The sequence below is a fragment of the Hyperolius riggenbachi genome, chromosome 2 (genome assembly GCF_040937935.1).
Source record: "Hyperolius riggenbachi isolate aHypRig1 chromosome 2, aHypRig1.pri, whole genome shotgun sequence".
Classification (NCBI taxonomy): Eukaryota; Metazoa; Chordata; class Amphibia; order Anura; family Hyperoliidae; genus Hyperolius; species Hyperolius riggenbachi.
The window spans coordinates 321,138,304-321,153,310 of NC_090647.1; the positions used below are offsets into that span (position 1 = coordinate 321,138,304).

Consider the following 15,007-nt stretch of genomic DNA (forward strand, 5'->3'; position numbering starts at 1 on the left):
ATTCAACAGATAATGTATGGGCAGATCAACCAAGAGACAGATCTTTCTCTGATCAGAGAGAGATCTGTTGCCTGTCCATACACCAGCAGACCGACTCTCTCAGGAATCGTCCTTGTGACGCTGCATCCACCACCTCGCTACCTCAGTGCCCGTCACCCCCCCCCCCCCCCCCCCTCATGTAATGATTTTCCTTGGTCAGTTTAGAGGCCCAATGACAATCCTCCTAAGGGAATTTGCATTGGTTAAAACCCTGGCCAATGAGGAACACTAGCGGGGGCCTCAAAGATGCTTTGTCGGGGCTCTCTGAATTGTTTAGAGCTAGAGAGCTTCTATTCATATTATAGGCTTATATAAATAGTGCATATTATATCTTTTATTGCCATTTTTCCAAATCAGTATGGAGATCTAAGCAATCTGGATTACATAGAAGTTTTAAGTCAAGATCAGAATAAATCCATTACTTTTTTTTCCAATACAGTTGCCAAAAGGTGCAGCGACTGCAATGTCAATGCCGAGTGCCATGACAAGACAGATTTTGTAATTTGCTCATGCACTTCTGGTTATGCTGGGAATGGTTTTGATTGCACAAGATTTGTAAATTGCAATACTGAAGTCTGCTGCCCTCCAGGATACAAGTGGGACACTGCAAAAAAGACCTGCATGGATATTAATGAATGTCTCACTGGGACGGACTCATGTGTCTCAAACTCTGCCTGTGTCAATATAGTTGGCACTTATCTATGCATTTACAATGCAAGCTTTCCCTGCCCTGACCAACCTTGTCCAAGTGATAAGGACTGTGTAAAAATCAATAGCACTTTGCAATGTGTTGATCCATGTGATGCTGCTAAAAGTTTGAATGCAAACAAAAGACTGTACACAATCAATTCCACCGGAAGATTTCAGACTGACCGCTACAATTTCGGGTGGTTCAGATACACAAATGGCTATAGAATGAGAGAGGGAGATGCTGGTTACCTGAAATGTGGATCTCTTGAACCCTTCTCTATTGATGTGCAGTACGCAACTATTACCCATAACGTGACAAGGGTTCGTCTTTTGATCAACTCAAAGACCCCTGACTCCGGTTCAATTATTCTTGCAAAATCCTGTGGAGCATATAATGTTTACAAGTTTTCAGGGATGGTGAAGCCTGATGTTTATTGTACAGGTAAGTGGCACTGACAGCAATTCTTTGCAAGATAAGTAAACCTAGATATTAAAGTAATAGGGTTGTTGTTTTTTGTTTGTTTGTTTTTATAGCTTTCTCAGTTCTGACTGTGTTTACCTATAGAAACCAAAACTCTTGAGATACTAGAACTCCCCTCCAAAATGGTAACATTTAAATAAATAAAGTTTAAACTACTTGTCGATTTCCGCCTTCCTACATGTAGCCTCGCCCCCTAGCACAAGAGGTCATCTCTTTTTCTCTATGTGGAGATATAGGAGCGCCTATCAGAGCCGGGACAAGGTCCTCCATCACCCAAGGCTGAGACACCAAAGTGCGCCCCTCCATCCCTGCCACCCCAGCCATCACACACTGATTGCTATTAGACTAAGAGGCGCCACAGGGCCCACAACCTCCCAACCACCACAATATCTAGTTATCTGGCTTGCAGTCACTGCCATGTATCCCCTTTTCTTATTTATTTCTGCTTCAAACACAATTAGGAATGACAGCTGAATGAATTCTGCGCCCCCTCCTACACTGCGCCCTGAGGCTGGAGCCTCTCCAGCCTATGCTTCGGCCCGGCCCTGGCGCCTATGACCTTTTTGTGCAAGAGGGTGAGGCTAAGCACCAGAAGCTCCAGTAGAAAATGGCATTGGGAGCCCCGGTAATTATTTTAAACTTTATTTTTGAACTAAAAAATACCACCCTTCCCTACCTTACAGTTTTGGAAGGGCTGTACAATCCCTGGCAGTAGATTGTACAGCGCTTCGAATTGTTCCTGGAAAATGTGTCAGGGATTGCTGCACAAAGCTCTTGCCCAACCCACAAGCACAAAAGCAATACACAGTCATGGGCGTCCATAGAAAATTTTCCGGGGGGGGGGGGCAAAAAGGGGGGAGGGAAGAAGTGGAGCTGCCATGCCAAAAACTGGGGTGAAGTTGTGGTCACGGGTGGAGACAAATTTACATGAATTTAGCAATGGGGGGACATTAGATTAGGACAGTGGTGGCGAACTTTTTGGAAGCCGAGTGCCCAAACTGCAACCCAAAAGTCACTTACCTATCGCAAAGTGGCAACAGCAATTTAAACTAAATACAAAAGTTTTAACTCATACATGAACATTATGGAAAATCCAAGTTGAAAATAAACGGTTAAGATAAATAATTTCATCCATCCTACTCCTGAAAAATGTATTTTTTTTTAAAAACTTCCTAGTTTTATTTTCTGTTTTAAAAAGCTAAAAAAGTAAGTTTAACCTCTTGAGGACCATGGTGGTAAACCCCCCTAGTGACCAGCCTAATTTTACCTTAATTGGCCGCTGCAGCTTTAAGGCCAAGCTGCAGGGCCGTATACCTCTGCACACAAGTGATTCCCCCCCCCCCCTTTTCTCCCCACCAACAGAGCTCTCTGTTGGTGAGGTCTGATCGCCCCCCCCCCCCCCCCCGGGTGTATATTTATTTTTTATAAATATTTGTTGTTGTTTTTTTTTATATTTTTTGCTATTTTCTTTTTTTTTTTTTTCTAAATCCCCTCCCTCCCCCCAGCCGGGCAATCAAGGTGATCGGCTGTCATAGGCTTCTGCCTATGAGAGCCAATCGTTCTCTTGTCCCCCAGAGGGTGTCCCCAGTGCAGCGCTGCACATGTAAATACACGGTGGTTTCGCCGTGTAACAGTCTCCCTGAAGGCGGAGCTCAGATCCACCCACCAAGCGGGAGATGCGCGCGCAGCGTGCGCGCGATCTCCCGTAAACTTCTGCCCCAGGACTTTCCGCCAATTGGCGTTAGCCGATCCTGGGGCTGCCGCCGTGGCCACGCCCAGTGGCGTGACACGGGCGGCAAGCGGTTAATGCTATTGTCTCATATGATGATGATTCAGCTTTTCCCATAGTCTCACAGTTAGCAATCAGTTTAAATGCTTTTAAATGCTTTTAAAAATGTTTTATTTATTACCTAATTGCATGTTAATGAATGTATGCATGCCCAACTTCTCCAGTGCCTAGGCATTCTGAATCCCATGCTGCAAGTGCTCATGGGAGCTCAGCCTGGGGAGGAGAAGGCTTTTGCTGAGACATGCACGAGATTTCAGATGCATGGGGTTGGAGAGGCGAGAAGAGAGGAGGAGAGGAGTGGAGTTTTCACAGGCTGAGGGGTGGAGATGCAGAGCAGCTTGCCTGTGTAATGATGACAAGCAGAATATGGCTGCTCTCATTTGATCACAGGAAAAAATAATCATATACTGTAGAAGCTGTTTGCAGCTAGATTTACTGTGCACACCATTTAAACTTTAGATAAGATGTATAGACAAGTTACTTGCTATAGTTAGTTTTTCATCTCTTTTAAGCATTATCATACAGATGCTACTGTGGAATAATAGTTACCATTATATTGGTTTAAATTAACCTAGATTTATTGTTTTCATCATAATCACATAACTTGTGTAGCTATGCATCTATAGAATACATAAAGAATTAAAAAGAAGGCATTTCAAATGAAACTACACTTACAATAAAAAAAAATTGACAATCGTTTATCAGTGCTTCGCTGATTGCGCGACACGCATTAGGGAAGTAATGCGCATGTTGGCCTCAATTCACTAAGCTTTATCAAACACTTTATCAAAAGTTTGATAATGTACCTCATGAGAAAAATCTAATTTTGAATTCACTAAGGTGTTGTAGATTTATTGAACGTTTTATCAATAAAACATTTGATAAATCTATATCACCTTAGTGATGTTACTCATGAGGTGGTGAGATGCTTTATCACTGTCTGTGTCCGCCGCCATACATAACGGAGGGTGACGTGAGCGGCTATCCTGTTTGATTGAAGGGGGTTAAGGTTTGACACCTTACTTGTGTCAGTAATGAGACGCGTATACACATTGCTTATAGAGGCGTGTATATTTATTCTGGACCTACACGCGGGTTGATATCATCATTATCGCCTGTCCTTACCCGGTTGCTTTTGGTGGTTTCTGGAAACAAGTTCTCTGTGGGCCCGAAGACTTGGTACATTGCATGCATGCTAGGATTTTCATAGGAGTGCACTCCGGTTCTATGCAGTTGCGCCAGCAGTTTACTTGTTCCAGTTGGTTTTATGGGAGGGTACATGTTGTTTGTTTGTTGCATGTCTGTAAGCTTTTGAATTATTGATAATTGTAATTAAATTTCATACTTTTATACACCAGCTCTGTGCTCCCTATACTTTAATTTTTTGATAATTTTTTGGTAAAATATCAAACGTTTGATAAAGTGTTTGATAAAGCTTAGTGAATTGAGGCCATTGGCCTCGATTCATCAAGACTTATCGAATTGGTTAACGACAGTTTGGTAAAATACCGAATTCGTTAAGTTGATTTCAGAATTCATCGAGACTATGGGAAAAGCTGAATCATCATCATATGAGATCATATGAGACAATCGCATTAAACCTACTTTATTAGCTTTTTAAAACAGAAAATAAAACTGGGAGGTTCTAAAAAAATGAATACATTTTTTTTCAGGAGTAGGATGGATGAAATTGTTTATCTTCACAGTTTATTTTCAACTTGGATTTTCCATAATGTTCATGTATGTGTTAAAACATTTGTACAGTTATTTGGTTTAAATTGCTGTTGCCACTTTGCCATAGATAAGTAACTTTTGGGTTGCAGTTTGGGCACTCGGCCTCCAAAAAGTTCGCCACCACTGTCCTAAACTAATGTCCCAGCATTGCTAAGTTCATGTAAATTTGGCTCCACCCGTGACCACACCCACATTCTAGTCCATGGCCACACCTATTTTTCAGCTCCACACAACGTAACCCTCATATTTTTCGGTGAGCTAGCTGCAGTGTGCTGATCTCTGCTGCCTACAGTATGTACAGTATAAGCTGTTCTCTAGTGCCTGCAATGTGTGCTGATCTAACTCCAGTGTGTACAGTATAAGGTGTTGCTCTGTGCCTTTACTGATTGTAAACCAGCTGTATTGTATACTGATCCCTGCTACTTTCAGTCTGTACAGTATTAGCTGTAAAGCCTGGTACACACATACAATTTTGATTAGCCAATTTTAGCTCTGTTCATCAAATTAATTGTCTGTTGGCCCACTTACTGCATGGGGGTAGTAAAATTGATCAGTGATTGACCAATCAAAATTGTATGTGTTGTAGATCTTTGATCAATGCCTATACTGATTGTAAATTATCTAAATAAAGGACAGGGGGCTCCATCCTATATTTCAATGGGCAGGCCCAATATCTGTAGCTTACACCGCTGCTAAGTTCATATACATTTAGCCCCATCCATGGCCTCGCCCACTCATTGCATGACCACGCCCTTTTTGCCATACACCCCACCTAGTGCCAACAGGTGCCCCCGAACTCCAAGGACCCTAGGAACGCCCCTGATTGACATTAACCTCTGCAATGCATAGCGCTAAACAGAAGAAATTGCCCTTTTCTAAGTGTGAGTTATCATTTTAAGTATTTATCTAGAAAATGCTACAGTAAAATACTAGTACAAAATGAAAATATTGATTTTATAATTTATGATAATGCATTTGCCTATTTCAGAACCAGTGCCTCCCACGACAACTACTACAACAACAACTACTACAACAACAACTGCAACAACAACTTCTGTAGCAGAAACAACTACATCCAATATAACTACTGGTTTTACTCACACAAGTCCTACTACTGTCATGGACACTAATGACACAAGTACTTCCCCTGACACAGAAACAACTACTTCTCAGTCTACTTTCTTTATCAACAGTACAGCAACAACTGCCATTCCTGAATCAAATATCACCTACTTCAGTAATATAACTAACACAAGTGTTCCTCCTAATACAGAAAAACCTACTTCTCCTGAGACATCTACTGTCATCATTGATGCAGCTTCCACTGCTCCAAATGCTACAACGCTACATTCAAGTCCTGTATCCAACACAGAAGAAACCACTTTACATGAAGAAACCACTCCCACTACTGAAGAAAATACTACATCCTACAGTCACACAACTAGCACAGATATACCTGTTAATACAGAAACAACTACCTCTCCTGAACTGTCTACTGTTTTTATCAATACTGGCACCATTCCTTCATACTCTGATATTCACACAAGTTCTGATCCTGGTACTGAAGAAACCACTTTGCCTGAAGAAACAACAACATTCAGTAACACAAACACTATTCCTGTAACTAACATTACTGGCACAGATAGTGAAACAACCATGTTACCAGAAACAGCTATTCCGTGTACTGTCCCTGAGATGATCAACCTGAAAATATCTATATATAGTAACTCCAACCTTATAAGCGTTTTCTACAGTAGCTTTCAATCCTCTCCTGAAGCACCTCTTCGTGTGGTCCTGGAAGCTCATGATAACAAAGATAACAAGCATGTATTATTGGTGAACTCCTGGTTTACCTTTGAAAATGACACGTCTGCAGACCAAATTTTCTACAACAACCTAAAAAGCAATAGGTAGGTTCAATAGTCAAGAAATACATATAGAGTTATTATTAAGGCACAATTAAAATTACAATATTTACAGTAGAATTTAAGGTGAATTGTGCAAAGCTGCCTTTGGTTGGCCCAGATTTCTGGAAAGGCCACTAAGACCCAGGCCTTTGGCAGCTGCAGCCCAAGTGGGCACCTGGACATGAAATAGGGGGTGCTACATATGAAAAAAAAATAGGCTGCAAGTGGGGAGTAACACATGAAAAGAGAAGCTGATGCATGAAAGAAAGGGTTTGCAGTACAGGGATGGTGCACATGGAAGAGGGAACGGCACGTGGAATGGGCACTGCTGCACTTGGAAGGCGATCCCAATATACTCGGCCTAGGCATTGGAACAAGCAGAATGTGTCTGCTGAATGCCATTTCTGCTACTCCTAACACTAATCTCCCCCTACCTACTTCTAACACTAACCTCCTCCACCTACTCCTAAGTCCTAACACTAACCTCCCCCCACCTACTCCTAACACTAACCTCCCCCCCACCTCCTTCTAACACTAACCTCCCCCACCTACTCCTAACACTAACCTCCCCCCACCTACTTCAAGTTCTAACACTACCCTCCCCACCTACTCCTAACACTAACCTTCCCCCACCTACTTCTTACACTAACCTCCCCCACCTACTCCTAACACTAACCTCCCCTGCCTACTTCTTACACTAACCTCCCCACCTACTCCTAACACTAATCTCCCCCCTCCTACTTCTAACACTAACCTCCCCCCACCTACTCCTAACACTAACCTTCCCTGTGTCAGTGCTTTTGCGCTACTGCGCATGTCCTGCACCGACACAGCCGTTGGGACAGGACACAGGACGGGGCAGGAGTGGGCGACGGGTGTGCGCTTGTTGGGCAGGCAGGCGAACAGCAGTGAAAGACCTAGAGCCCGTTTTTAAATGGGCTTAGGTCAGCTAGTCATTCAATAAAGTTACACACAAAAAAAGTTCAAGTGACAAGATTACAATAAAAAAGAAAGTGCCCCCACCCCCATTTTCAGTTAAGTTTTGACCCATGCCTACTCTATTATCCCCTTTTTAACCCCTGTACTGTCTATACATGTTACTACACATTTAATGCAATTGGATGCAATTGCTAAGGCAACAGTCCAGGGCCCCAATACTCTGCAAATGCATTGTTCTGCCGTTGCCTAGCAGTCACATAAGATCAGTACAGATGCACTTATGATTATGGTCTGCCACATGCCTAGCTAGTAATGAAGTAAGTCATATGTGGTATCATTTTAATCAGGAAGGTCCAAAGAATACAGTATATTGTTATGGGTTAACTGTGGGACTTGAACACTCCGAAGGGTGAAAACTGAAAAAATGGTATTTTCTGCATTTACACCTAAAGCTTTCCCCTGAAATGACTATAAAATAATTTTTGTAAAAAATATTACCCAGAGAGAGCCTAGATTGTCCTGAATCACTTGAATGTTATAAGTGATTGAAAAGTTATTGCCGTTTCAATAACCACGAATTGACAGCAGAAAGAGAAAAATTGAAGTCCCTATTATTTAGAAAGGCCCATTTTGCAGCACAGAGATGCAAGAGATTATTTTACGAGTATGGGAATAAAACGGGGAAAATGTTGGCAAGATCGCTGAGAGCTCAGCAAACTGCTAATTATATTGCCTACATTTGTGAAAATAGAGGGGAAAAACAATTTAGAAATGAGTCCCAGGCCAGGGTTTTTAGACTTTTTCATTAAAATGTATATAATTTAAGTCAGAGTGAGCAAGACCATGAAAGCGGAGTTCAGTGGGAAAAGATAAAACGTTATGTTGAACAATCAGGTATAGGGAAGATCCCACAGGCAGGAATAGAAGGCTTGGAAGTCTATCAGTTTGAAAGCACATAAACCTATTTCCACTAGCATGTTGCATTCTGCATCCGTTTTTCTGGATCCAAATTTCTGTATGTGGCTATGAATCATTGTATGGGAAACGGATGAATGATGCAGAAATCTGCAACATGCCATCTATCATGTTTCTGTATCGTAAAAATTGCGTTTAGTGGAAAAGGGCCCATTGGCATTTATTGGAGTCAGTTTTTCTGCATCCAGAATCCGCATGTAGTGGAAACGGGCCCTAAATATGCTCAAAACTGCCCCATGTACATTTGGTGCACATTTGCTGAATCTGTTTTAGTTTCAAATACTTTTATTGAAGTTAGCATAAGTATACAGTGGAATACAATTGTAGCTGAATCTGTTTTAAAGTGAACCTGCTGTAAAAAAATAAACTGATAAACAATTGTATCTATCCTCTTACGCCTAAAAATGCCTTTTTTTTTTAGATATCCCATGGTTTTATTTTATGTTTAAATATTTACAAAGTAGATTTAATGTTTTATTGTCTCTGCTATTTGGCTGTATAGTATGTGTCCCAAGGCTAAAATACATGAACTATAGACCTTTTTTATCTATCCCCTGTAGTCAGAGGCTCTTTCCCACAAGGGAAGCAAAAGAGAAACTGTTACTTACATGCCTGAAGGTTAACTCTTTCAGGAAGAAAAAAAAAAAGAAAACACAGCCTATTTATTAATATGTTTGGTACTGTACATACGGGTACATGTTTATCTCACGTTATCTCATCATTTATTTATATATTTATTATATTTATAAAATGCCAACATATTACACAGCTCTGGACATTAGTTAAGGTTACAGACAATATCTAGGCGTGATATACAGCAATAAGACAATACAGGAATACATGCAAACCAAATCACGTAGCACAATATGAGTACAGGAAATGCTTAGTCACTGGATGGGTGCATTAAGATTAGGCAAGTTGAGTTCACTCAGACCCATAGGATGGAAGGAGGACCCTACCGAAGGTTTACAATCTAGAGGGAGAGGTAGGGACATGAATGGTAGGGGACCAGAGTTCAGCTGTGGGTTTTGAGCACCAGTGTGTGTGTGTTTGAGGGGGGGTAGACCACAGTGAAAAGGTGCATTTGGAGGGCCTTCTTGAAGATTTTGAAGGAGGGGGCATGGGGTTCATGTCACGTGACCTCTGGTACATTTTAAACATGCCCCAAAGAGTGCAGATAAGCAGTACACAAGTTATTGTTTTACCCATGCACATCTCGATTTACCTTATTTTTACTGTTTTCCTCTTCATAATGTGTATCTGTCCTTTTTACAGCTGTCAGTCACAGGGTGAAGAGTGTTATGATATTTCTGATGGTGACTCTTCCCTTGTCAAAGCATTTGGAAATTCTGGAAATTAAACTTCTGATGGCTTCTTATCAGGCCAAGGTAAATACAATGGACTAGCAGTTGCAGAATATTGCACAATCCTTACAACAGACACACACGTGGCAGAACTTGATGTTACTTGTATGTAATCTCCATTAACCAGTTCACCACTAAGGGTTTTTTTCCCTTATGGACCAGAGCAATTTTCACATTTTAGCGCTCCTCCCTTTCATATAGTTTTAAAATAAATGTGTTACTGTAGATAAGATCCACACATTTTATTTGCTCATTTGTCATGGTTATTAAAATGTTTCAAGTATGTCCCTAGTACAATGTAGGGTGAAAATATTTTATTTGGAAATAAAAGTGTATTTTTTTTTGACAATCATAATTTTATTAATTCAGTATTTAAATACAAATAAGCACTAATATATATATTAATATAAAAAGAGGTGCAACAATACAACCACTCTAGTATACTAGTACAGAATAAATAAGAGATGAAGACAGGAAAGGAGAGAAGAGAAAAAAAAAGGGCGAGGGGAGGGAGGAAATGCATAAAGGTGTATTTTTAAGTTTTGCGTCCGCCAGTTATTACAAGCCCATATTTGCAAAAATAACAGTAATATACCCTCATGACATACATATTAAAAAGTTGACTTCCTAAGGTAACTATTTCTGTATTTTTTGTAAATGTCACTTTTTTATATAAAGGTGTTTTATTTTGTTAACTATGAGAGGGAAGGTAAGTGTGAGGATCCGCGGGGCTGCCTGCGCAGGCAGGCAGCCTTTTGACCACTGTTCAGGTCTGCATTCTGCAGGTCTCTGGAAGAGAGACCTTTTGTCAGTTGTGCAGCTTGCTGCTGAGGAATTTGCATATGTTTGTCATGCAGATTGCCTAGCCACATCCCTTGTGGGCTTGCTCTATAAAGAGCTATGTTTCCCACAGTAAGTGGCTGGTCATAAGAGTTAGTCCTGTGGAAAACTCGCCTGGAGTGTCAGCCTTGCTCTTTGTTTGAAGATTAGCCTAGAGTAATTCCTGGGACTGCACTAGGCAGGTTTCCCTAGTGCAGTTAGGATTGCATTATTTGTATTGCCTGTTCTGTCTGTTTGTGGGGTGCTAACCAGAGCAGCGGTTGTTGCTGGTAGGCCCTTCTGTTCTGTTGTTGCCTTACTTGGATCGCACTCGCTCTGATGGAAAGAGCAGTGGATCGTATCTCTTACATATTCCTGTTTCCGTGTATCTGTCTTGTCTGCTACGAGCGCTTGCTGGAGGCTCGGTGAGGTAACCGTTAAGCAAGCGCTCGCGTCCTCTGTTTTATGTTTGTCTGTCGGTGGTTAGTTAGGCGTGCTTGTCCCTGTTGTGCTTATCACGCGGGGTCCGCGCATAAACGCGTGCACTGTTGCGAATGAGTGCGGTATTCGCGTTTAGCTAGCGTTTGTTATTTTCCGTATCTCCTCATTGTATGATTTGCTGTGCCTTTGCTACTCTCGTGCTCTGCCTTGCTGTAGCCTTGTGTCACCTCTGGCAATCGCCTCTCTCGCGATTGCGTTCCTACTTCATATCTGCTGTTGTGTGAGCACCGTCGCGGGTTGGCGACTAGTTTGGTGCACACACATACAATCTGTCCCTGTGCTCATTCTCTTCCGCAATCGCTTCTCTTGCGATTGCGTTCTCACTTGGTTTCTTCTGTTGTGTGTTCACCGTCGCAGGTGGCGGCTAGATTGGTGGACAAACATACATTCCTCATCTGTGCTTATTTGGTCTTGTGTCGCTGTTAGCAATCGCCATCTCCGGCGATTGCCTTCTCGCTTTATCTTCCTGGTTGTGTGTTCATCGTCGCAGGGTGGCGACTAGTTTGGTGAACACACATACCCTCTGTCACTTTGATCTCTCCCTTTCAGGGCTATCTTGCCCTGCGTTTCTGCCCTTCGTGCAATTCCTGTCTGGCGTGTGTGGCAGGGTAGAGGAGCTGTTGCTCTTCACTCCACAGCTCCATCTGCCGACAGGAATTTCCCTCTACAGGTGCTTTGCACCTTTTGCTGGGTTCCTGCAAATTATACGCTTGTGGAGGATTTCCGCGGTGTCAGCGCACGTCTTGTGCGCTGATCACGGAGAGAATTCCACAATCGTTACAGTAAGGGGTTAATTAATGGAGTATTTTATGTTTTTTTTATTATAATGTAGGTAGGTGTAATTTTACTATTTGGCCACTAGATGACACCCACTTTTATTCTTCCTGTGTCTTGGACAGTACACAGAGAAAGTAATGTGTTTATACGTTACTTTCACTTTTGTCAATGACTACCAGCATCTCATTGATGACGGTGATCATCATTGATCACAGGCACTTAGATCAGTGAATGGGAACGGTGTTCCCATTCACTGATCTGTGTACTAATAGGCGGCCACATGAGCGCACACAGGACCACATGCATGACTTATGTATATCTACACCCCTGGAGCTAAGATGAAGTCTCTGGGGTCGTAGATGTACTGTCTCAAAAACATTAAGTGGAAAAGGTGGCCACAAAGAGTGCCAATGCAGTAGTGAAGGGAGTTGCCACAGTAGCACAAGATGTGTTCAAAATAACCTGTCCTGTTCGACTGTGTTTTCTGGCAAGAAAGTTATTTTGCTTTGATGACAAGTGATCCTCATTGCAGAGAATGGTCTACCAAAATAGTTGTTTATTTCAGATTACCAAAGTATATTTCCGATGTATACCTTAACAGGCTGCTATATGAGCTTATGGGATCTCTCTGGATTTGAAAAACTTGAGGCTTGAAACAGAACAGACACTGGAGAAATAGAAGCAATTTATTGCTGCACACAGGGACGGATCAAGACCAAGTTGCGCCTGGGGCAAGGTCAGGTTTTCGCGCCTAAAGGTCTGGTTTTGGTGCCTAAACTGCCATTCATTTTGCCGCCTTTTTAAGAATTCAACAAACTGCGCCTGGGGCAAGATACCCGCTTGCCCCCTCCCCCCCCTAGATCCGTCCCTGGCTGCACTGCACAAGTGTGCGCTGCATAGAGATGAATGCATAGACCCCTGTCTTGGCTCCCTTCTTCATGTATGAAGTGTCAATTGCTCATCAGTTCAGGGATAAATCATATCTCTTCCACTAGTGCAGATTCCAAGTCTCTTTCTTCACCATGTTACTTTTAGCTATGCTAAGCCCAGAGGCCTGACTGATTTCATAGTTGCAGCTACCCTTAGGGACATGTCACTGCTGCCACCTTCCATCCTCCTGCCCTTGTCCTGTACATCACTAGGACTAGCTTTTGCCACTGATAGGTGGAGCCAGGAGGCAGGTGCCTTCTTGTAGACTGGAAATATCGGATGAAAGCTTACACAGTAGCCAACAGCAGGACAGACAAACTGAGAGGTGGAATATCAGCATTTTGACCCTAAAGCAGATTAAACAGGTATTATGGCGAAAAATTGTAAAATGTTAAATATGTGCAAACATATACAAATAAGAAGTACATTTTTCCAGAGTAAATTGAGCCATAAATTACTTTTCTCCTATGTTGCTGTCACTTACAGTAGGTAGTAGAAATCTGACAGAAGCGACAGGTTTTGGACTAGTTCATCTCTTCATAGGGGATTCTCGGGGATTTATTTATTTTCAAAAGCACTTAGTGAATGGCAGTTGCTCTGTCCAACTGCCAAAAACTGTGTAGTGAGCAGGGAAGCTGGCCCGCATCATTGTTTAAATCCTTTTTAAGGAATATCTTAATAAAGAATAAAAGCCTTGCTGAGAATCCCCTATGAAGAGATGGACTAGTCCAAAACCTGTCACTTCTGTCAGATTTCTACTACCTACTGTAAGTGACAGCAACATATGAGAAAAGTAATTTATGGCTCATTTTACTCTGGAAAAATTGTACTTCTTATTTGTTTATGTTTGCACATATTTTAAATTTTACAATTTTTTGCCATAGTGCCCCTTTAACTCTGCAAACTTTTAGGGTGGTTATCAGAACTGTGATAATACCAATCCAAGCAGTACCAACTTACAAAACCTCTTTTTAACACCTTCAGGAAGAATGTTTCAAGTTATCTGACAAAGGCTATCATTCATAAAAGTACTGTCGGTAAAGTAAATGCGTGCGGGGAAACACCGCTGTCAGTATTTCAGCCTTCTGGGTGGTCATTCATAAAAATGTTGCCAGTTGCGATAGGAGTGCGGAGATTTCCCGCTGTAGGCTAGCGTTAGGCTGTCGGTAGGCATGCGGAAACAGGAGAAGCTGGCTGAGTCCCTCCGTGCGGTGTTCTCTCTGCTGCTGCTTGGGAGGTCTGTCCTATTCACTTACATGTACTCCGCATGCTTATCGCTACATCCAAGGGAGCGATAATTCTCATCTGCATACCGCTTGCATTAATTTTTATGAATTTACATTTTGTTACATTTCCGCATACAATCACCACACAATGCGGTAATTCATCACTCTGCTCGGGAATGTCAGCTTCGCTTGCGGAAACAGCCTTTATGAATACACATTTTGCTCAGTGTTCGGTGTTTTTAGCATTTCCGCATGCGGGAACGCTTTATAAATGATAGCCATTGTGTTTACAGCTGCACTGTTAGGGAGAGAAGCTTTGTGTCACGCAAAATATAACATTTGGTTTCGCTTCTTCCTTATGTTATCTGGTACACTTAGAAATGCACCAAGAGATGGTAATCATACTAAATAAGTGACTCTTGATTTGTCAGTTCTCTTCCTCTTCAAAGTTTTGGTATAAATTAATCCTTGACCTCCTTTTTTTTCCAGTGTGAAGAATGGAGGCAATTACTACCATATTTATCAAAACAGTCATGGAATGCCTTTTTGTGTGAAGACATTGATTAATATGTGATTGAAAGTAAAATAAATCATCTTGCAGCTTATCCATTACACCTGACTGAAAGTTTTTTTTATTAAATAATTAAAGTGATCTATTTACACTGTTTTACCATGCTGAAGATAGTGGAGGTTGGGTACCTGGAACACTATGTTGGATGCTTGAGAAATAAATGATGCTTGGTTTAGTTATTTATTCATTATTAATATCGTTATTGTGCATATAGATCTGTTGTCTGTTGTCTTATGTTATACGGAGGATCAATACAGAATTCAAG

General features: G+C 41.7%; 1 protein-coding gene across 1 annotated transcript; it reads left to right on the forward strand.

The window, feature by feature from the left end:
• Positions 1–548: 548 nt before the first annotated feature.
• LOC137544406 (uncharacterized) lies at positions 549–14,728 on the forward strand. The gene is made up of 4 exons (XM_068265476.1): positions 549–1,171; positions 5,722–6,643; positions 9,830–9,942; positions 14,661–14,728. Exons 1-3 carry the CDS (start codon positions 661–663, stop codon positions 9,912–9,914), a joined length of 1,518 nt encoding a protein of 505 aa, XP_068121577.1. The 5' UTR covers positions 549–660; the 3' UTR covers positions 9,915–9,942; positions 14,661–14,728.
• The last annotated feature ends 279 nt before the right edge of the window (positions 14,729–15,007 follow it).

Coding starts and splice junctions, on each gene's coding strand:
- LOC137544406 (XM_068265476.1), top strand. CDS start 661: ATGGATATTAATGAATGTCTCACTGGGACGGACTCATGTGTCTCAAAC. Junction 1,172..5,721: donor GCCTGATGTTTATTGTACAG/GTAAGTGGCACT, acceptor TGCCTATTTCAG/AACCAGTGCCTCCCACGACA. Junction 6,644..9,829: donor AACAACCTAAAAAGCAATAG/GTAGGTTCAATA, acceptor TCCTTTTTACAG/CTGTCAGTCACAGGGTGAAG.